This window comes from Polypterus senegalus, chromosome 3 (genome assembly GCF_016835505.1).
Source record: "Polypterus senegalus isolate Bchr_013 chromosome 3, ASM1683550v1, whole genome shotgun sequence".
NCBI classification, from domain to species: domain Eukaryota; kingdom Metazoa; phylum Chordata; class Cladistia; order Polypteriformes; family Polypteridae; genus Polypterus; species Polypterus senegalus.
This window is the reverse complement of record NC_053156.1, coordinates 47321791-47344532: the sequence shown is the minus strand read 5'-3', so window position 1 is coordinate 47344532 and position 22742 is coordinate 47321791. Positions and strand designations below refer to the sequence as shown.

The following is a 22742-nucleotide window of genomic DNA, read 5'->3' as shown; positions in this document are numbered from 1 at the left end:
GTCTCCTAAAATGTAGAAGCTTTCTGTTTGTTCTACAACTCTCTCAATATGTTAGCGTGTAGACTGGCCAGAGGTGTCAGACTGAACTCTCTTTCCTGATTTTCAGTTCAGTTTAAGAATGATTTTCAGAATACTGCACATTCCACAAATACAGTATGAATACCACCAAACTAGACAGTGCCAACACAGCATTGCAGGACAGTTTCTTCCAGCCTGTCAACTTTAAAATACTGTATATCAAACTTAGATTTATTTAGTTAGGTTAGGTCACATGTTTTCCACTTTGTCATTACTGAAGGTTCTCTAGTTTTTGTGACTTCTGACTGATGAAGTACTCACATGCTCAGAGATGGCTGTAGAGCTATGGAGGCCCATTCCTCTGGGGTCCTGGGGGATGTCAATGGGGTCTGGATAAATCAGAGCACCTGCTGCCCCAAATCTCTCTGCATTTGCAACCTGACAGTTCAAAACATAGCTGGATTACACTTGTGCTACATATATGCTTTTTGATTTTTTGACAGAGCAAGATTCTCTGAGCTTTGGAACAGTTTTAGAACATAAGAAAATGCACAATTGATTGCGGACCTGATAATCTTTAACAAGACAATGTTAATCTTTCAATCTTTATGCTAAAAAAATGTTTTTCAAGAAATAACACACCACAACATGCTTAAATTGGTTTTGTAAATCTTTGCAATGAATACAAAACTTTATTAATGTGTTTCTTATCTCCAGAAGACTGTAGGAGACCTGCCTGCTCACCTTCTCTGCAAAGCTGATTTTTCCTATCCGCATGATAACAGTGTTGCCTTTTATTTCCACTCCTAGCTTCAGAAGCCTTTCAAAATCTTCTTTTTGTCCATAGTTTGAATACACCAGTCCTCCCTATTAAATACACATTTAAACAGTTCATAACTTTACAGAGAGAATTACATACAGTAGCTGCTTCTGCAATATATAAGAAAGATCAATTAATTGATAAGAAATTAAAATATGTCCTTCATTGACTGAATGTTAACTAGTATTTAATGATTATAAGTATAAGAGGCTAGAAAGAAAGGTCTGCTACCTACAAATGCAGATAGACATCTGCTATTAACTAGTTCAAGGATGTAGATGTAGATTTACTGTATTTGTCCCCAAGGGGAAATTAGATCATTACAGAAGCTTGTGAGAGAGAGAGAATATATGGCTCCCTTCTGTAATATGTTGGGTCTCCTAAACTTAAACCCATCATCATATGGAATATATTTTACCAATTTACTTTTGCATTTTGGTTGAATTTTGATCCTCAAGTTACCCTGCAAGAAATTATTGGTAACGTTAACCTGGAATGAACTTAGCAGTGGACTGAAAGGACTGCTAGAGCAGATCATGGTTTGCAATGGTAGTTTCCTGTATTACATTTTGTTATCCACTTACATGCCTAACATACATAGCTACAGTACAGTGTAGTTAAAATCAAACACAAAATTAATATGCATGAAAAGTATACATGTATAGATAAATGAGCATTTCATTCTTACTGTAACATTTCCTGTTGCACTATATGCACAGTAGGCTTCGGGATTTGTTGGAGGAATATTCTGTATCAGCATTCCGGTGTTATCTACAATTTGCAGGTAGTTTGGCTTCCACCTTGAAAACCAATATCAGACATTAGATCAAAAACTAAATTATTTTCCACTGTATTGTATGGTGACAGCAAAAAAAACTTCATACCTGTCAGGAAACTGCAGTGTGGCATAGTGGGAATCAGTCCAGGTATGGTCTAACTTCAGCTTTTTAAATGTTTCCAAAACATGGGCAGCCAACATGCTCCCTGCAGTTGAGCCAGGAGGATGTGTCATCTGACTGTACTTCCTGAAACGCAAAGATAAAGTTTACAGGCAGTTTACAGACCTATCTGCAGATTTGTATTGGCCTAGCTTGTGAAGTCTGGCCTACATCTGACATTAGAGATGGTTACAGGGAGACTTTGCTGTAGTTAGCAAATGTAAAGAAGAAATAAGGAAAGACCTTTAATGTTCTATCTATCTATCTATCTATCTATCTATCTATCTATCTATCTATCTATCTATCTATCTATCTATCTATGAAATTATTTTAAAAGATTCACATAACATCAATTTTACTAAGCCTAGTTTTTTTAGGTAAGATAGTGTTAATTTAACTATTTTCAACAAGTTAACAAAAAAGGAACAGAAAGAGAAAAAGAAGATAACTAAAAACTATGATTTTACTAAGACAAGTGAAAATGATTCAATTTCAGAAAAATCTAACTTTTCCAACAGATAGTAGTTTAACTAGTGCAGGCTAGGCTGCAGTTCTGCACAAGTCTCATATTCACTACCCGGACTTTACACTGTTATTTGTGCAACTCTAAAACTAATATGCGACAAGGTAAAATAACTGTTTATTTGCCTAATTGTTTACCAATTATTCAAAAATGACTGAACCGATTTTCACAAAATTTTGAAAGTGTGTTGCTGTTTCTCCAACTTAAAATACAGGCACCATGGCATATTAGGGCAGTGGTTCTCAACCTGTGGGGTGGGCTTCCTAGGGGGTCACGAAGTAACAAAAAGGGGGGCACGAAGATGTGAAAGAAAGAAAATAAGAATCAAAAATATGAAACAAACATCTGTTGAAACCAAAACAAATTAACTTAAACTACATTCCGATAGTAGAACAATAAATATAGAGTTAGATAAATGTCGATAAAAGTTAAGTAGGTATAATAAAATATGCATCTACATTTCAAACAAATGTTATGGGGGGTGCGATTAAAACTGTTATGAAAACTCGGGTCGCAAATACTTAAAGGTTGAGAAACGCTGTATTACGGAGAGGGGTTGTAATGAATGGGGTGGTGGCGATCCAACAACCAGCACTGATGGAAGGACTACAATTTCCATCAGGCAGCAGCAGTGTCTTGAGACTTCTGTTGCATTCAACTAAACCACAGAACTCACAATTTCCGACCCCTGATTGGGAAAATGCAAAGAAAATGCACCCCGAACTCACAATTACTATTTGCAAACTCGAGCCTGGTCTTTCAAGTCTGAGTTTGTCAACTTCATAATATGATGTCAATCCAAAATGGCAATGTACACTGCGAACGGTAAGCACAATGACACTGTATAAGTTTAATTTATTCATTAGAGGAATTTACTTTAAATGAATCACCTCAACACATAATATTGAATACTGGGAAGGTAAACGTTAACCAGAACAAACAGAAACCGACTAACCGATGTTATCATGATACATGCTACTGTTCTTGCATTGCACTCAATAGTTTTTTAATTGCAGCCTACAGGCAGAAATAGCACTGCATACTGTTGCTAAATGTATTAAAATCTTTTTTAGACATGACAATAGACTTCTTGCACCATTCTTACTTTTTTTCATTTGATCTTGACTATAAAAGTTAGCGTTTGTTCCTGGAACACCAGCCAAACACCAGCTTTCTTATGTTTACTTTCCCACTTGGGGAGCGCAAACATGTGGAGGCTGCAAATGAATCAGTTGCAATTTTCCACTTCCCAACTCAGCCATATGACAAATGTTTATCTTCATTGCACGCAAACTTTTGTACCAGCCAAAGTGAGATCTCATCTAAAACTAGAGGTACAGCATTTTCTTCTCAAATAATTTGAATAAAAATTTAATTTTATTGCTGAATTACAGATTTTGACTGAGAGAACATTTTTGTCTCATTGTGGGTTGTATTTAGCCATGTTGAATTTCCAAAAGACAGTATTTCCTCATTTATTTATACCCAGGCAATTCCATGTACTTCAGCTAGTTTAATATAAATAGCAATAACCTCTAAACAGGAAAAACCACTGGATATGATCCTAGTTTGCTGCTTCACACAACACTACCACTAGCACAGCACCACACAATATTGTGTTGCCAATAAATCTGACATGTCTTTCTATGCCAAAAAAAAACCTGCAGTTGCCAGTGCAAATGCTTTGAGGTGTCAATAATTCTTTGTTTCCCATTGCTGTTACTGTAAAAAATAAGATGCCCTGATAGTATTTTGGTAATCCAGCTATGCGTTTTATTCAAACACTACTACTTGGGCAGAGATAAATCTTGTACTGAGGCACCAACATTTTTAGTACTGTATGTTTTAACTTTGGCTAATACTACATTTTATAATTATCATTGTAAAGTATATAAGGAACATTTTAATTGAATTAGGATTATCTGGAACACAAGAAAATTACTTAAAAATAAAGAAAACAATGTTTTATGGATTTTAACAACAGAGAATTATTTGAATAGCCAGAGGATTGCAATACATTCACTACTGAAAAACAAAACAGCAAACCCACTCCTGACAACATATGAGGGATAGAGTTTGACCAAATATCAGCATAGAAGTGCTTACCACACCGTGTTTTCAATGGACTCCTGCCTCAAATACTTCTGCAGCATTTCTCTCAGGTCAGTCCAGTAAAGCATCCCAGGTCCTATGAAGGATTCTGAACTGGGGTAGTCATCCAGCAGTGCTGATGAAAACTGATCTTCTTCATTTGAACAAGAGGTGCATGACTCCCGAAAAGCAATGTAGCCAAGGAGGAATGCTGTAAGATCAAGAAAAATAAATTCAGCTGCTTTCAAAACACCCAACAATATTACGAGCTTTCACTGTCTCATCTCATACTGTAAGTAGTTCATCAACATCAATTTGCCATTTCATTGTTGTTTGATACATTTTCAATCGTATCGCTGATATGCCAAATTTCCATGTTCGTTTTAGACAAATTCCCGAGAACACCATATTTACAAGTTATTCAGAATGTTCCTTTCACCTTTTTACAATTACATCAGGTTAGTAAAGAGTTTTAAACAACAAGGTATTTTACAAACAAGAAAATGTGGTATGAATCATACAATAAAATAAAGCACTGCAACAATTTTTGCTGCTGCACCTTCACTTGTGTCCTCTTTGAATGAAAAAGTGACATACTGTATACTGATCAGTTCAGACACTTGTACACAATTTTAGTCCTTCAAACTGCACCATACTTTACTTTTATACACTGTTCTTGTTGAAAGCCTTAACACAAATTAACTTGAAACAGTCATAATAAATTATTCCTGTCATACATTTAGTTTTGTGTAATTGGAGTAACCAAGCAGGCAAAGTAGTTTGATGCACTGTATACAGTTAGTCTAAAATGAGGACCAAACCAAGACTGTGTGGTTTAAAGTCCATCACCTTAGTCACTACATCAACATGCTTGTTACTTTGCTCTTTATAAAAGCTTTTCATATCACAAGGAAACACAAAACAAAAACAAACACACATATTTGGTAATAAGTCAAAATTAATACATAGATATGTGAACTTTTTAATCATGAATGCTTCTATTATTTTTTTTCTTGCAGTGTCTCATGTTTCTGCTGATGCATATCTTCTTATATAACACGCTACTGTGGCTGTTCGTTTGTCTGTCCAGGATTTTAAATTACCTGTAGCTCACAGTTGTGACCCACTGGGCTGGCTACTTTGAGCAGTTGTTCAAAGCTGATCCTCCCGCTAGGATGTTGGATATCTCTGGGTCCACGGTTCTTGAGGCTGATCCTCCAATTAGCTGTGAACCACCCAGTCTTATTGAGATTGCACAGGTGGTGAACCAGCTGAGGGGGGGAAAGGCTGCAGGGATCTGTGGTATCCGGGGTGAACTTCTCCAGGCTGATGTTAAGGCTGTCCTCCTCGCATTGCAAGCAATCTTTGCTTCCATTTGGGAGACTGGCATCATCCCAACTGACTGGTAAATGGGACTTGTCATCCCTATCTGGAAAGGGAAGGATGATTGTCTGGATTGCAGCAACTACAGGGGGATAACACTGCTCTCAGTGCCGGGTAAGGTCCTTGCTAGAGTTGTCCTCAATAGGATCCGTGATCACTTGCTCACCTACCAGCGGCTGGTTTTATGCCTAAGAAGATTACCATCAACCACATCCTGGCACTGAGGGATCTCATGGAGCGTAATTGGCAGAGTTTCTTTGCAGCCTCTGGAGATTTTCACAAAGCGTTCAACTCAGTTGATCGAGCTTTCCTGAGGGACATCCTGAGGGTTCGCAGGATTCCCTCAAGGTTGCTGGATATCATAGCTGGCCTGTACACTGGTACTGTGAGTGCTGTGCAGAGTGGAGGCAGGACCACTGTGTTTTTCCCAGTTGATTCTGGGGTTCGTCAGGGGTGTGTTCTTGCTCCTACTGGGGTCGTGGGGTCGTGGGGTCCAGCGGCTGTGGGGCATCTGTTGATGAAGAGAGATTCACGGATCTTGACTTTGCTGACGATGCTGTGATCTTTGTGGAGTCAATGGAGGCTCTGATTGGGGCGCTCGAGAGACTGAGCGAGGAGTCTGAGTGTCTGGGCTTGCTTGTGTCCTGATAAAAACCAAGATCCAGGCCTTTAATGACCTCTTGGGCTCAGCCATCAGCAGTGTGTCTGTTTGTGGAGGGAGTGTTGACCTTGTTGAGTGGTTTACTTACCTTGGCAATGACATTCATGTCTCTGGTGACTCTTCCTATGAAGTCAGTAGTCGGATTGGGAGAGCATGGGGGGTCATGAGGTCGCTGGAAAGGGGTGTGTGGCGCTCCCAATATCTATGCAAAAGGAAGAAGGTTCAAGTCTTTAGAGTCCTGGTGCTTCCTGTCTTGCTATATGGTTGTGAGACATGGACGCTATCCAGTGACCTGAGACAAAGACTGGACTTCTTTGGTACTGTGTCTCTCCAGAAAATCCTTGGGCACCGTTGGTTTCACTTTGTGTTGAATGAGCGGTTGCACATGGAGTCCAGAATGAGGCACATTACCTGTATTGTGAGGGAGCGTCAGTTAAGGCACTGCGGCCATGTGGCACGTTTTCTAGAGGGTGATCCAGCTTGTAAGATCCTCATTGTTGGGGACCCAAGTGGCTGGACCAGGCCAACGGGTTGCCAACATAACACCTGGCTGTGGAAGATAGAGGGTCATTTCAGAGGGTGAGACTGGACCGCATGCCTACCTGGGGGGTTGCAAACCGGGATCCCGAGTTGCTCCGCCATGTAGTGGATGCAGCAACGCACTGTACCAGTACATGCTCCCCAACTTGACTTGACTTGACTTGTAGCTCACAAACCGTTTGACCTATTGACCTGAAATTTGGTACACATATACTATGTGACATCTACTATCCGCTTTTGGGGTATTGATTGACCTCCAAGGTTATTCCTATTTTCATTTTTATTTTATCTTATAGTAGAATCAACTCTCGGCAGTAGTCTAATCCCTACAACCTTCACTGTCACTTCCCCTACCTCTTCATATCTTAAATCATTCTTAAGGCTTGAAGACTTAAGTGCTAACTTAAGTGAAAAATTAAGGAAAACATACTAAGTAATTGCAACACAAATACTGACTTAATCAGTTTTATTGTAGTGAAAAGTCACGAAAAGATACCGACGAAAGAAGAGAAGATGCAGGCCGCTATGGTGGAGAAAAGTAGAGCAGCTCAGGAAGCAGCAAGCGCATTACCCTCTGAGCAAATGAATGCTAAACGTACAGAGAAAGAGTATGAAAACTGTGAATGCTCAAGTCAAGTGTATTCACTGCACGTTATTGTGAATTGCGCCGTTACTGGTAATTGTTTATTTTACTCTTGCCAGCCTGCAAACTTGTTTATTTATTTTACATACACCCCTAAACAGATTAAATTGGTAAAAAAATAAAAGAAATATTTTCCTTATATTTGGATCACTAGAAATGTGATTTTTATTTAGAATTTAGAATTTTTATTTACAGCACTAGGGTGTTGTACCGTGTTAGCCATTATGAATATAGAGAAAAGCCAAGCAAAATGACACCTTTTATTGGCTAACTAAAAGGATTACAATATGCAAGCTTTCGAGGCAACTCAGGCCCCTTTTACAGGCAAGATGTTAATAAAACTCCCAGCAGTCTGACAATTTTATGAATAGGATACCCAAGACACACAAGACCCAAAATGTTTTCAAAGAGCTTCTACTAGATCCCACTAGAGGGGGGTACACCATTAAACCCTGACTAGATAAGCAAGCAGTTCCAGTTTCTTCAACATTTCTTGTTTCTTTCAATTTCAGTTTCTTCAACATCACCCACTGACATAAACTTTCCAAATCATCCACATCTGCTCCAATAATTTTGACTACATGTTTCATAACTTGCTAGAGGTTTTTAAAATTTGATTTCTCAAACAACTAAACCAGTCCATGAAGATGAATGTGATGGTAGACTGGATCACACTGCCATAAAAGGACAAAATGGGATCCCTGTCCACTTCAAATAGTCTCAATTTATAGAAGAGAAATAAAAAAATTACATTCAATTATAAACTGATTTACTAGGCAATTAATAGATTATTTTTCACAGGCAGTAGTTTAATTTTTCATAAGGCACTTACACATGTAATGTAATTAAACCGCTACATTAAATCTATACTAAGCTTTATAAATGTATTCAGCTCTTACCTGTGATGAAAATGAGCAATGCTGTAAGGATGAGGTACACAATAGCTCTCTTGTGGTCTCGTGGTTTTCGTAGAACAAGGTTAGTGATGTCACTTGTCAGTGAAGTCTCTGGGTCATCATCTATATCTGGCTCTACCATTTTCATTTCCACGCAGGCGGAGTCATCTCCAGACTCCACCATTGTTCTCATGGATCCTCTGTCTTGGTTTTTATAAATGGAGTAAGAAGTTCGAGACTTAGAGTCTCTTTTCTGCAGGGAAAGAAACATCTCTTGTTATGCAAGAACAATGAGTAACATTAAAAACTGCCAAATATGAGATCAAACAGATAGATAGATAGATAGATAGATAGATAGATAGATAGATAGATAGATAGATAGATAGATAGATAGATAGATAGATAGATAGATAGATATCGACTCAGTTTAGTTTTTATTTTCTCCTCCTCTGCTCCCTTCAGCGTGTACACAGTGTGTCCCATAATTAAGCCTTCCCTCTTAATTAGTTTGCTGATTCAGGGGGGCTCACATGAACTGACATTATCAACTAAGCACACCAGAGAATTAAAAAAAAATCACACCTGCTATCACAGAGTTGTAGAATGTTTAAAGGATGTCACTACCCATATTAAAAGTGTGCAGCCTCCAAAGAATAAAGAGTCTGCTCTTCCATTTCTTATATAGCTCATCTATGCTACAAAGCCACTGCAGCCTTTCATTGATGTGGACCTTTAAATACTTGTAGGAGTGCACCACGACCATATCCATCACCTGAATTGTGACTGGGCATAGAGACTCTTTGGTGTGATGATGGCCAATAAAAAGTTCCTTGGTTTAGCTGATGTTAAATTAAATTCTCCTTGCACCAAAAATAAGGTTTTTATCTCCCATATCAATACATTCAATTTGGGCAGAATCATCTGAGAATTTCCAGAAGTGACATGATCAGGTGTTATATGTATAGCCTGTGGTGTACAAGGTGAACAGTAAAGGCAACAGTACTGTTCCTTGTGGAGCTCTAGTGTTGCGCACATCCATATCAGAGAGATAGTCCTTGAGCCACAATAACTGCGGCCTGCCCATTATCCAGGACACCATAGGCTCATCCATCAGCAAATCTCTGAGTTTACTCTTTAAAATGAATGGCTGGATGCCACTGGAAGTACTGGAGAAATCAAAAAATATAATCCTCACAGTGTCGGCAGCTTTGTCCAGGTGAGAATAAGCCTTGTGGAGCAGATAGATCATTGCATCCTTCACTCCAGTTTTGGACCAATAGGCAAACTGCAATGGGTCCAGGTAGTCTTTCTGAAGATGACTCATGTAGTCTTTTATTTTATTATTGCTGGTAAGACATTGGATATGCTTAACTGAAAGGCATTAAATGAGATGTGACCACTCACCAATTGTATTCACACAAGTCAGTAGTTAGCATGCCGAAAGTACAAGAAGAGAGATGCTTGAATGCTAATATCTGTAATGGATACTCTTCATGTCAGTCACTTTTAACACACACTAAACCAGTGAACCAAGCCACAATGGTGTAGTGCAACCCAGATTTCCAGATGGTACTCTGCTGAAATTGCTCCAGGGTTTTGGGAAAGAACTTAACCCTCAAAGTCATCGTGAAGTGAGCTTTTTTGTGACCTTCTTCTCGAGGTTGGGTGTACTGCAGGCACACATTGCAGGGCAGGCAGAAATTTGAAGGGGGCTAAAAGCAGGGAGGGTACTGTTGATGGGGGCAAATGGACAAGCGGCGTTGTCAGATAAGGTCAGGTGGTGAAGCTAGAGTTTGTTATTGGTTCTCTTTATTTGTAATTATTTTTTATTCCTTATAATTATGCATACCTTGATTGTTTATGTATTTAAAATAGTATTTAAAAAAAATTGTATGGGTTCAACTGGCAGTTTGGTCTGGGTTAGATATAGTTATATAGAGGTAAAACTGTTAATGTCAATCAATAGTGGGGCATTATCACAAATATTGTTTATGTGACACATAAAAAGCTTTTCTGTGCTTAACAAATTGCGGTTACAAATGTTCCAATGTTACAAACATGAGGATGGCAACAAAAAATTTAAATCCATCTGTTTGTTTAAACAAAGAAAAACATCTTGAGATGAAAACTGAAAAAATTGGTTGGAGTGAAAAGGGGTCAGAATTTATATTGGTAAAAGCAGGTACATTTACATCACATCATTTTTTAGTGTCCGTAATATCTGGGAACCTGATCCACTTGAGGACATTAAAGGTTTATAATTACAACCACACTCTTTGGTGTTAATTTGAACTCTGCAGTATATTTTCTAATTGTTTTCACCAAGTACTCTACCATGATCCAATTGTGATTGGTATTTAGGGCCAAGGTAAATATCACTGGTTTTGATGAATCTAGTCTACCTAAAAATATGTTTTGTTAGCAAGACTATGGAGTGTGTGGCATGGGCAGTAAAGACAGTGCAGGGGAAGAGGTTAGATGTGACAGAAATGAAAATGTTGAGGTGGATGTGTGGAGTTACAAAGAAAGACCGAATAAGAGATAGGACTTTAAGAGGTACAACAAAAGTGGGAGAGAAAGTAGGTTGAAGTAGTGTGGACATATAATGAGGAGAGACAATGAATATGGGGAAAAAGAGTGATGGGAATGGAAGTACAAGGGAAGAGAAATTGAAAGCCAAAGCAAAGGTGGATGGATAAAATAAAAGATATTTGAAGGAAAAGGCTTGACTGGTGATGAGGTGCAAGACAGAGCAGTATGAAGAAGGTTGATCAGGCACACTGAACCCAAATAGAAGTGGGAGAAGAGCAAGAAGAAAAAGTAAGACTACAAAAGTTGTGTTTGCGGACAATGATGTAATATATCATTAGCAGTAGGTCCTTATAAAGGTGAATAAAGTTGTTTTTAAGACAATTTATAAAATTAATTTATAAAGAGTAAAAAATAGACAAGCAACATATTAATCTAATGAAGGCTGTATTTCAGGAAGTCTTGTATATAGGAAATACAATGAATATGATCCTTACCCCAGAAAGCATGGATCTGAAAGTCTCCATGGCTTCCGTTAGATCTGCACACACCTGATTCTTAAAAGAGCAAAATAGAAACATATACTTTAAGTAATGTGGTGGTTATGCAGTATCCTTTTAATTTTATAGACAGTATATGAATATTAGCAATCCGAGAAGTCTAAATATTGTGGTGTTCATGTAACTATGCTATATCCTGGCCTGGCTGTTTACCATTTAAAATATTAAGCCATATTCACCATTCCTGTTGTTTACTTTTAACATGTTAGTTTAAGTGTACTTCCATTTTAATTATTTTTTTTCATTACAATAAGATTTCATTTCCTTCCTACTGTTTGACTCAACAGAGACATAGACGAAGTGAACAGCAAATCAGGTAAAATGAAATGTTAAGTAGCCTTTTAGGAGATAAATATTATCAGAGAAACATCAGATAGCTAGAAAGAGTGAAAATTAAGTACAGAGTGTAAAAGTGTAACAAAAGAAAACAGTTAAAAACAATTTTGATCCTTTCTACTAAATGTATTTGATATTTGCATAATGTCACACAAAAAATCATCAATTTCTGTCATAATCCAAGTTTTACTCTCACATTGCTATGGCTAGGGCCCAGGTTTTAATTGCTGTTGTGCAGAATTGACTCAATTGTCAACATAATTTTTCACATAATTCAGATATCCTCAGTTTTCTCGTCTGAATACAGAAATTCTCCCAGAATTAAATGCAAACATTTTTCTTTGATGTAAATCATTAGTTTACCAAGCCTATGTTATGAAGGTAAAAAAGCTGTATTATTATTATTGCAAAATAATGAATTTATATGTTACTTTAAAACATGGTGGTGACACCATCAAATTATAAGGACGTTTCTGTGCAACAGGACCTGGAAGACTTGGAGAGATCTGAAGTCAAAGGAAATGCAGAAGAGTGCAAGGAAAAACACAAGTAAATTTAATGCAATCTGCAAGAGAAAAATTAATCTTTCTGCACTGAAACAAAACAGCGTACCAACAAAAGAGATAATTGGTCTGTAATGACCCTGACACCGTATACATCAAGAACCTACAGTATGTCTGGAGTTGAAACCCGTTGTTCACCAACAAACTCTTTCAGCTGTAGCATTCTCGAACAAAAAGGTGGGCTAAACTTTCCATTTCTAGAAGCACATGTCTGTTAAGAGATTTCCCCCTGAAGCGTTATTGCTGTCATTTTTTAGAGGTACCTCTAACAAATAGTAGCTCAAAAGGAGTGAATACTTAAAGAACGGGCCATTTTGTGGTTTTAATTTATAATTTATACGACATGCAGAGTGCACATTCCTCACTAGCAACCAATTACAACTAAATTAATTTTGATTTCATATTGTAACAGAAGTTTTAAAAATGTAGACCATATTGACCCTTAATGTATTTATATGCACCACAAGTAACAAGAAACCTTATCAAGTAGAAGGTTAATTTTACTTCTGTAAAGGGGTGTGGATGTGCTCAAGACAGTTTGCTCCTGACAAGGACTCAGGCACATAAAAACACATACACTTTCATAGGAGAACTGAGAATGTCTACCTTTTTTGCTGTAAAGTCACTGATGTAATTTTCATTTTTCAGATGAAGAGTCTGTTATGCAGAAAACCATGAACTGAGTTTTTGGAACATACTGCTTTCTGCCTGTCATGTCTTCTTTTACTTATTGTAGTGACATTTCTAGTCAGTAGAGAATTTTGCTTGAGTGGGACATTTCTTTTTGTAACAGTTAATTCCACCTGCCATGCTTGCTCCTCCTTCTGAACTAAATCTACACTTGTTAGTTGTTAACAAATTTCTCCTAGACTAAGAGGTGTCTCCTGCTTTTGACTTTGGGTCTTGTGATTTGACTGCACCTCTAGAGGGCTTCTGACACAGAGTCTTATCACAACTTGGCATATCTTCACATGTTAAGGAACAGATACAGAGAAAGTCTATTTGTGAGTGGATCGTTGACTGATGTTAATCTGCAGAATATGCTAATGACTCCTGACATTTTATTGAGATAAGTAAATGGAGAATCTACACCAAATCTGTACAAATCACGTAATGATGCTGCTCATTAAATAACATGCATCCATCACACAATTCAGTTCCATTTTATAGAAAATATTCTGCAAGGCAATTGTGGTTTCCCTCTCTCTGTTCGCAACAATTCTAATCAGAATAAATTCGCTCTTCGTTTTTCTTGTGTATGCAGATTCATGAACATGATTGCAGTAGTGAAATTTTATTTTTCATGCAAATGTTTTACTAAAATTAAAGAAGTGTAATGGATGGCACACATGGGCTGGCATCCTGACTAGTGTTGTGCAGGGACTCTTACCCGGTCAGCATAATGTAAGGACTGGGGGAAACAGTGTCTCGTGAATATTTTCTCCCCCAAAATGCTAGATGGCAGCATTCCTGGGCTTTGGTACACATTTGGATACCCACAGGTCTTGTAGAGAACTACAGTCCTAGAGTACAGTCCTGTTGTGTTACACAGGTACTGCCAAAGGGGTGCTGCAGGGGTTTAAAATGCCAACTTTGTGGGCCTACTGCCTGACATGGAAGTGTTTCCAAAAAACTATGTCCTACCACTTGAAATACTCGGCAGGTCTGAGATAAATGGAGCTGCTCCAACTCACCTTGATGAGTCAGAGTTGAGAGGCAGCAAGCAACACTCAACTTAAAGCAGAAGGAGGAAAAGAATCTGTTTGTTTTGACTATTTTGGCTGGTGGTTGTTTAAAAAGTGTTGGTAATAAATTATAAAATCTTTCATTTGGGTGGGGTGCCCAACATTTGTGTTGGGTGATATTGTGTCTGTGGTTTGGGGCTTGGTGGCACCCCCTTGTAGTTACACAACCTATACAAGTTCTTTGTTTTTTTATTAATAAATACAATACAGTATAAGGTGGTGTGTTGCCACCTCACAGACCTAAGTCCAGATCCTGGAATGAGCAGTGCCTGTTTGAAATGAGAACATTCTTACAGTGTTCATATTAGTTTTCTCTGGGTACTCAAATTTTCTCACACATCCCAAATACACTGTGAGAAGATTAGGTAGATAGGTGGCTCTAAATCGGACTGGAAGGAGTTCATGTTGGTGTGTGAGCCCACGTGCCCTGCTGTGGTCTTCCTTCCTGTCTTTAGTTGATTGCTGTCATGTGCCTACTGTAATTATTAAATTGAGTAAGTGGTTTGGAAAATAAATGAAAAGATATATTTAAAAACTATTATTGTTTGATCATGTTTATTATCCTTGTCATTAATAATGAAGAGGGCCAAGGTCATAACCCTATATACTGTAATCCCTCATAAATGAGGACTTACCTCTAAATCCATGACAGTGGGAGGTTCTATTTATTTCTGTCTTTATTTCTTATAACATCATTGGAGGATGAATGGCATCACTGGTAAAATCAATGGAAGGCTCACAGCGCTATGCACCAAAGCAAGAGCTTTCGCTATCCTACAGGTAAAGCAGCCAGCCTGCTTGCTCACTAAAATTCAATACTTAGTAGCTCATCCCATCCACAGTCTTTTTAGGTGCCTTTGCATCCAACATAAAAAATACAAACTGCCATGGTCATGTCTGACTGTCTGCAAAAACAGCTCAGCTCCCAGTATGGCTCCTTTGTCTTTATTTCTGCAGTGATTGTCCAACAAAAATTAAGGCCCTTACAAAGGGTACTTTTTATATCCAGAGATATATAAAGGACTCACAAGTAGTACCTAATTATGGTCAAATGACTGTCACCTTTGTGTCTTTCGTGATTAATTTGTCATTTGTGTAAACCTGGAGCTTCCAAAGCACTGAGATTTAAATACTTATGCGAACATTAACTTTTGACTTTTTCTTCTTCAGTTAAATATCTTCCGAAAATGGTTAATTTTGACTTTGGAAAGGTATTATTACAGCATAAGAGTTCACATTAAAAATAGTGAATGGATAAATATGTGTACAAATCTTTTGTCATACAGAAAATTATGATGACTTTTGAGGGGAATGAATACTTTTGCACATCACTGTATACATGGAGTGAATAAATGTATTTTCAGGATTTCCATTACACCAAAACCAACTTCATTGCTGTATTACCTGCAGATCATAATAGTTCAAAAATTCTCTGAAATTATAATTTATTGCCAAAGCCCCACAATGACCTGCTATCCATTCTGGGCTGTTGCAGCCAACAATTTTAACTTGAAACTTTACGAGAATATAGATTCTCTATCGGGTACTTCTTTCAAAAATGTTACGGCATGTTTAATAAATTTGAACTCCAATTGCTCATCAATCAATGGATTTTTATTGCTTCAGATGGACTCTGATGTTGAATACTTCTGTCCCCTTTTTCAGCTAAATGGTATGGTAAAGTGCTGTTAAAATGTACTTTATCTACCCTACTAACACATGTAATTACATCATATCATCACTGTTATTTTTAAATGTGACTCACTGTTACTATAATATGTAATAAACTTTAATAAAGTCCCTATAAAATTTTGAAAATTCTCCAGCATTCAAAACAGCTACCTATGCTGATGACCTTCCCTGTAGCCAAGTGAATGTTTGCATCTCCTGCCTGCTCAAAAATCAACATTGAAAGGTGGCCACTAAAAAAGCATAACTAACATAATCTACTTAAGTGAACATGTTGTGTTTGCGTGTCTGTCTTTTAATGTAAACTCTCATATGAAGTGCATAATTGTTGCCCACCTATACCATTAATAAAAGAGAAATGTGTAACGTTTGCAGCAAGTAAAATGTTAGGACAGATACCAGGAGCCTAAAAATTTGAGTGGCTCCAAGCATAAAAACATGCACACACCAAAAAAAATAAGATAACGAGTATGCCAAAGAATAATCAGATTTATAAAAACTGTCATGGACACATTTCTATGCAAGTTACAATTATAAAGAGACCCCCCACCACCTGTATTCAAGAGCATCTGCCTGTGCTCCACGACTGAACATACAACAATTATAGTGCCTCTCCCCTTCATTTTAATCTTAATTTAACTTAATCCTGATACTCTATATGTTTAATTTCCTCAAAATAACTATTCATGGTGGCTCTAAAATCGGTACTGACCCCTACTCTCTTTTCTGTTTCTTTTTCCGGTTTCTTTGTGGTGGTGGCCTGCGCCACCACCACCTACTCAAAGCTTCATGATGCACCAACAATGATGGGCGGATTAAAAGGCAGAAGTCTACGTGACCATCATCATCATCAAGTCCTTCTGTGAGAATCCTAAATCCAAAGAGGACTGTTTCATTTATGTTAGGTAGAATGCCCAGAGGGGACTGGGCAGTCTCATGGTCTGGAATCCCTACAGATTTTATTTTTTCTCCAGCCATCTGGAGTTTTGTTTGTTTTTTCTGTCCCCCCGGCCATTGAACCTTACTCTTATTTGATGTTAATTAATGTTGATTTTATTTTGTTTTATAATTGTGTCTTTCATTTTTCTATTCTTTATTATGTAAAGCACTTTGAGCTACTGTTTGTATGAAAATGTGCTATATAAATAAATGTTGTTGTTGTTGTTGTTGTTCATTCCAAGGGTCTGGGAAAGGTGTAAGGCATCTGAGCAGGTAACCGCTGATGTAATGACATGATTGGTAATAAACTGTAATAGTATGGTATAGTATAGAATAGTATAGTAAATAGTATGAAAAACTGAGGGTTTAACCAGTTGTCCTACCAGCAAGCCAGCCACCATGTACAGTACTGCCACGTCTGCCAAAGCTAGTTTGCCTCAAAATAAATGACCCAGGACATGGAGACGCGATGTTTGTCTGCCTCATCTTGACATCACTTATGACTTGTTCATTAATAGAATGTAAAAGTTTGCAGTTGAAAAAAACAGCCTCATTCTTAGGTGCCCTTATTGAACGATGAATGCAGTACAGTGATCTGATTTTTGGCAAAATATAGTATGTTTTAAATATGGCAAAATATAGTATGTTTTAAATGTGAACATCCACATCATATGAAAACTGGATGTGGTGTCTTCATAGCTAAAGGCTTTCAGCACAGCGGGTATTATGGAGTGAAGTTTGGTGGAGATATTTCTGACTTGTGGGTCAGTTCACTGAGAAGTAACAACAGGTTGTCTAAACTGATGAAAAAAAATTAAAAAGTTCTTCAGTGAAAATGCGGAGCATTGGACTTCTTAAATGGGAACTAAAATACAGTCTGTACATCTTATTCAACACTTTTGAGGTTTAATATGTTTGTCACGTTAACAAATATTATACTACTAGCTTGTTGATATGAATTATTATATAATAATAAATATCACTGAGCCATTTTTGTTATATATGATATTACTCATCATTTAGCTGGTTTGGCTGCACTTCCCAACTTTATCAAGGGTATCATCAATTCCCAGCTTCCCCGTAATGGTGTATACGTTTGGGTTAGGGTTGTCATAAATATACGCATGTTCCCCCTTTAAGTTTTCTTTTACAAATCCCCGACGTTCTTGTGGGAATTTGTGTGTTCACTTTTCCTGCCTCTTAAGTGCGTACACATCTTTATAAATAAGGCCCCTGGAGTTTCTCTTCCTTGTCCTGAGATCTTTGCTCACAACAAAACCAGATTCCACTTTTAGAATTGCTGGCTACCCACACCATCATAATTAGATTAATATTGATTACTCAGTAAATCAAATAAATACTTTTCTTCTTTTCTTTTATTATTTCTGTTTTTGCCCTAGTTGTTTACTTAGTATCTTTGCTTTGCTATTCATGTTTAAACATATCTTTCACCTTCCTGGTTTTAATGATGTTAAATGATGAAATATTTATCTAATATAGCTGGCTAGTTTGGTCTTATCACTGATGCCTGAACTTCACAAATCTAGTCAACACAAAAACAATCAGATGAAGTAATCAATAAGCATCCCATAATATCAGAATGATTGTCTACTGGTGATGAAATACAAATGAAGGCAATGATAATTGCAAGGATACATAGTATCAATGGTGTAAAAAAAAATAGAATAAAAAATTAGTTAACTGTGAAGGCTAAATTCTTTGCTCCTTTTTGTTATTTTGGAATGGCTCTCCCACTTTTTCACTTTCTCAGTACAACAAATGTAATTCTCCTCAAACATCTCCATATCTTCCTGTTCTGATATTTCTGTCTTTTCTCTGCCATGACTATGCAGTAGGATCCCTTTTGGGTAAGACATGTCTTGTCAGACTCAAGGGTTCACTAGTCAGTAGTGGCCAACAGCAGCCCCAGAATGAACTTTGGATCTATTCAGCAGCAGTTTTTAAAAGGACTGCAAACTTGAAGGCTGTTTTTGGCTTTCTGAGTAGACAGCAGGCTTCATCTTGTACCATTTTATTCTTGCTTCTCTCTGCCAACCTAATGTGGTAGTGGACAGCCTTTTCCTAAGTTGGGTCACCAGTACTTTGCTGTCAGTATGGGGCTGGGCTTACATGTGGCCCTAGTGCAACCTAAGATAATCTTACAAACTTTTACCCAGGATGTCAAGCTTTTGAGTTTCTTTGCTGTGTGCTCCTGCCATGAAAGTATTCCACATCAGTCCTTCTCTGCTCACAAAACACATTAAAAAAGATCTGTTACTGATGATATGAATTGCTCTGTTGAGCCAATCCCCTTTACTATGGAACTATAATATCCTATGTATACATCAAATTTTTATAAATGTGTGTCAAGCTGGTCAAGCCTAGACTCACCATTACTTTACTGGTATTTCCGAGAACATGCTTTGATTGCTTTAGAAAAATAACAATTTTGTGTCCCATCCACCAATTTCAGGGCACACAAATATTGATAAAGATTCTGAACCTTTGATCTAAGCATTGATACGTCTGTCATAATATTGGGAGAAAGAACAAACCAAAACTGAATAGAAATCATAAATAGTGCAGCAGGCCCCAGTGTGAAAACCTGTTATGGTGCAAGTAAAGTGCTGCAACTACAGAGAATGATAATTTGTTAGCAAGCTTGATACCTCTCTTGTGAGTCTAACCACATACATCTAGGCAAGTTCATTTCTCTTGCTGTATTCTGTTCAAAGGTCAGTCACCCTGGCCTCAGAGATCTCTAGCAGAAGATTCTGATATGCCCTAGCTGATGCAAGACCTCTTGTATCCCACCCTTTACTGAAGCTAAAGATAAGACCTATGTCTCTTTAAGATAGCTCAGGGAAACTGCAAAGTGTCTCCTTCACCCTTATTTAATCCTGAAAAAAGTGTTTTAAAAACCTGCATTGGAGGGTCTGGAAACCTGAGCGATCAGAGAGGTCACCTGTAAAGTGAGATTCCCTGAGAGCACTGAAAGAGAATGTCTTCAAAAGTAGACTGTAGCGAAAAGAGTGCATGCTGAGTAATGGATAGGAGTGTACAGTTTCCAAGCATCAATTTAAATAATTCTTTTCCAAGTCATTTGGGAAATAGCTAAAAAAACAGGCGAATTGCACAATAAAATCAATAAAATACTGCAAACTACATAGACACAAGCAATACGCATCACAGTTTAAAACAATGTTCACAGTGCAATGTCCACTTATCTTACTGCCATGAGAAATCGATTGAATTTAATTAAACAAAAGGGAAATAAGTATATATATATATATATCTTGCATAGTTTACTGTCAAATAATGCAAAGAGTACGCGACATGTGTTTCGCCCACATTTGGGCTCATCAGGCGTACACACTCTACTGCTCCCCTCTCAGGGATCAAACCTCGGACGTCAGCATCAGAGATGAAGCTCCTTTATACTGTGCCACGGTGTGTGGTTCATTTATTTCACAGCCTGTAGGTCTGGAGTAATTACATTCATTGCATTTGTAGTCTGAGTCCCGATCTGAATTGTGTGGGTGGTTACCTACCAGGTAACGCTTGTGGGATATATAGTAGACAACCAGGATGGACTGGCATCCTGGCTGGTATGCACCCTGTTTTCTTGCCTGACCAGGAGGCCAACATGAAGGGTAGAAGATCTTTGTCCAACTGGAAGGCCAGAGTGGTGGATGGACATGGAGAAGCAGTCAATCAATACTGCATGCACCTCTGATACGCTGGTTGGCAGCTGGGCCAACATACCCAGATCTACATTTGCAGGGAGTACTGGGAATTGTAATCCCTTGGGACAGCCCTGCTGTACTCCATGGGAGCCACAGGGGGTGCTGCAGGGAATGGCTTTCCCTACTTTGTGCTTCTTCCTTGTGGAATCCTGATATTGGAAATACACCAGGGTTCTGCACAGAAGGAGGCACCTCACATTAATTCAAAGAGTTAGAGTCTGGAGGTCGGGAACAAGGCTTGCCTGGAGTGTGGAGGAAGATTATTGAATTTGTGATAGAGATTGTTTGTGCCTGTGAAGAAAAACCTGAAAAAGGTATGATTGTGCAATAAAATACACTTTATTTGAACCCTTGACTTTGATGGTACACATGTGTCTGGACTCTGGAGCTCTGGGGTGCCCAACATTGGTCACAATAGATATAGCCACAGGGTGAGACAGAGGCCTTCGGTTCCTGAAATAAAACAAACCAGGCTCTCTAACAGTATATTTGGGTGTGCCAATTTTATATTCATTGTGATGTAGTCACTAGTTCACTAGTGCCCTAGATGTCCAGAAGACAAGATCGATTACTGTCCATGTGGAGTTTAACTTTTGCACCATGTCCGTTTAGATTTTTGTCTGGATGCACTTGTTTTGTCCAGGGTTGTTTTCCTCCTCACTTGCACCCAGGGTTCTGCCTGCCTATGTTTTTGAAATGGAATAAGCAGATTCATAAAATGGATGGATGATATAAATATGTGCATGTTTACAATTTAGTGGTGTTGCCTATTTCCATCACCATACAATGGACTGGCACCCTGTCGCGGTGTTATTCTTATTTTGTGCCTGATGCTTTCTGAAAAAAGGAGGTGGATTGATGGAAGCATAAACATGTATCCATTAAAAAGGAAAATTTCCAGCAACCCTTTTCAGCTAATGTACTGTGATCTTTGTGGATGTTGAATTATACTAAAAGTTCAAAGTACAAAAAAAAAAAACTTTAACATGAAGAATACATTGAAAGACCTACTGCAGCTTCTGAAAGCGGATTACAGAACTAAAGAGGGCTTGTAAGGTAGGGAAGTGGCTTTATGGAGCTTTGTCACTTCTTTATTGTTACATACTGACACAAAATAAAAGGTTTATTGTTAACATGGATCTCTGACTGAATGTGTTCTTAAACAGTACAATTTTTTCTTTGTTTTTTAGAAATTTTTGCCACAACTTTATTAAGTGCTCATTAGCACAATCTGTTGTGTGCTGCTGGGTAAACTTTAGTCTTTTAGTAAATCCACCCTAAATCTGTTCAGAAGTCAGTTTTGGCCTCAGTTTTCAAAGGCATAGTGAAGACTGAATTTTCTCTGTAACCATGGCTGTGTATACTTTCCATCCATTCATTTTGTGACCTTTTTTCTCCATGCCACGGCTGAGGAAATCTGCTAGTAGGAATGAATCCTGGATTCTTAGAGAGTCAAGGCTGGGGGGCTGTCAACAGGCAGGGCCTGTTAAAGCCCATTGTGGCATTTGCTGTGTGATTTTGGGCCATACAAAAATAAACCGTATTGTATTGTATTGTATTGTATTCTCATACCAAGCCGGTCAGTGTACCTGGATTGTGGGAGGAAGCAGTAGTTGCAACCACCCATTTTCTGAGCCTTTTTAATGCATTAGTGGTTCACAAGAAGGCAGAGGTGATGTCAACAGGAGACAGTGCAAGAAAGAGATGGGACTTGGTTAGAATGTAAGTAATTAACAGATCATAGTCATTCATTCACACTCATTCACTCATACATAGTAAATTTCACAAATCACCCAAACATGCACATGTTAAGGATTGTGGTGGATGGCTGGCTTCATATTCCGGCCCTCACCCCCAGGCCGCCAGGAAGAGTTCTCCCGACAGCATGGACGGGCCCCGAATTCCAGCAGGGCCTCATGGACTATGTAGTTTTTATGCACAGCCCTGCTGGATATCTTGGGAACCACTGGGAGTCGCTGTCGGGAGGCCCGTGGACTCATATATGCCCTATAACCCGGAACTGCGTCATAATCCCGTGACAGGAAGAAACGACGTGCTTCCGGGGTGAAGATACGGACTATTTACCCTGACCCGGAAGGAATAAGGACTTGTGGACTGAAAC

The 22742-nt window shown here is 38.2% G+C and overlaps 1 protein-coding gene across 2 annotated transcripts in view; it reads right to left on the bottom strand.

Moving 5' to 3' along the window:
- Nucleotides 1–22742, bottom strand: part of tfr2 (transferrin receptor 2) — a 74230-nt gene that overhangs the window by 38669 nt on the left and 12819 nt on the right. The window contains exons 2-8 of one of the 2 annotated variants that reach the window (XM_039747128.1): nucleotides 11540–11599; nucleotides 8517–8766; nucleotides 4406–4601; nucleotides 1723–1863; nucleotides 1527–1638; nucleotides 763–885; nucleotides 340–456 (exon numbers count right to left, since the gene is read on the bottom strand). In XM_039747128.1, the coding sequence (XP_039603062.1) occupies nucleotides 340–456; nucleotides 763–885; nucleotides 1527–1638; nucleotides 1723–1863; nucleotides 4406–4601; nucleotides 8517–8766; nucleotides 11540–11569 (969 nt within the window). In that variant the 5' untranslated portion in view covers nucleotides 11570–11599. The remainder of the gene's footprint in view (nucleotides 1–339; nucleotides 457–762; nucleotides 886–1526; nucleotides 1639–1722; nucleotides 1864–4405; nucleotides 4602–8516; nucleotides 8767–11539; nucleotides 11600–22742) is intronic. The other variant, XM_039747129.1, reaches the window with a different exon arrangement.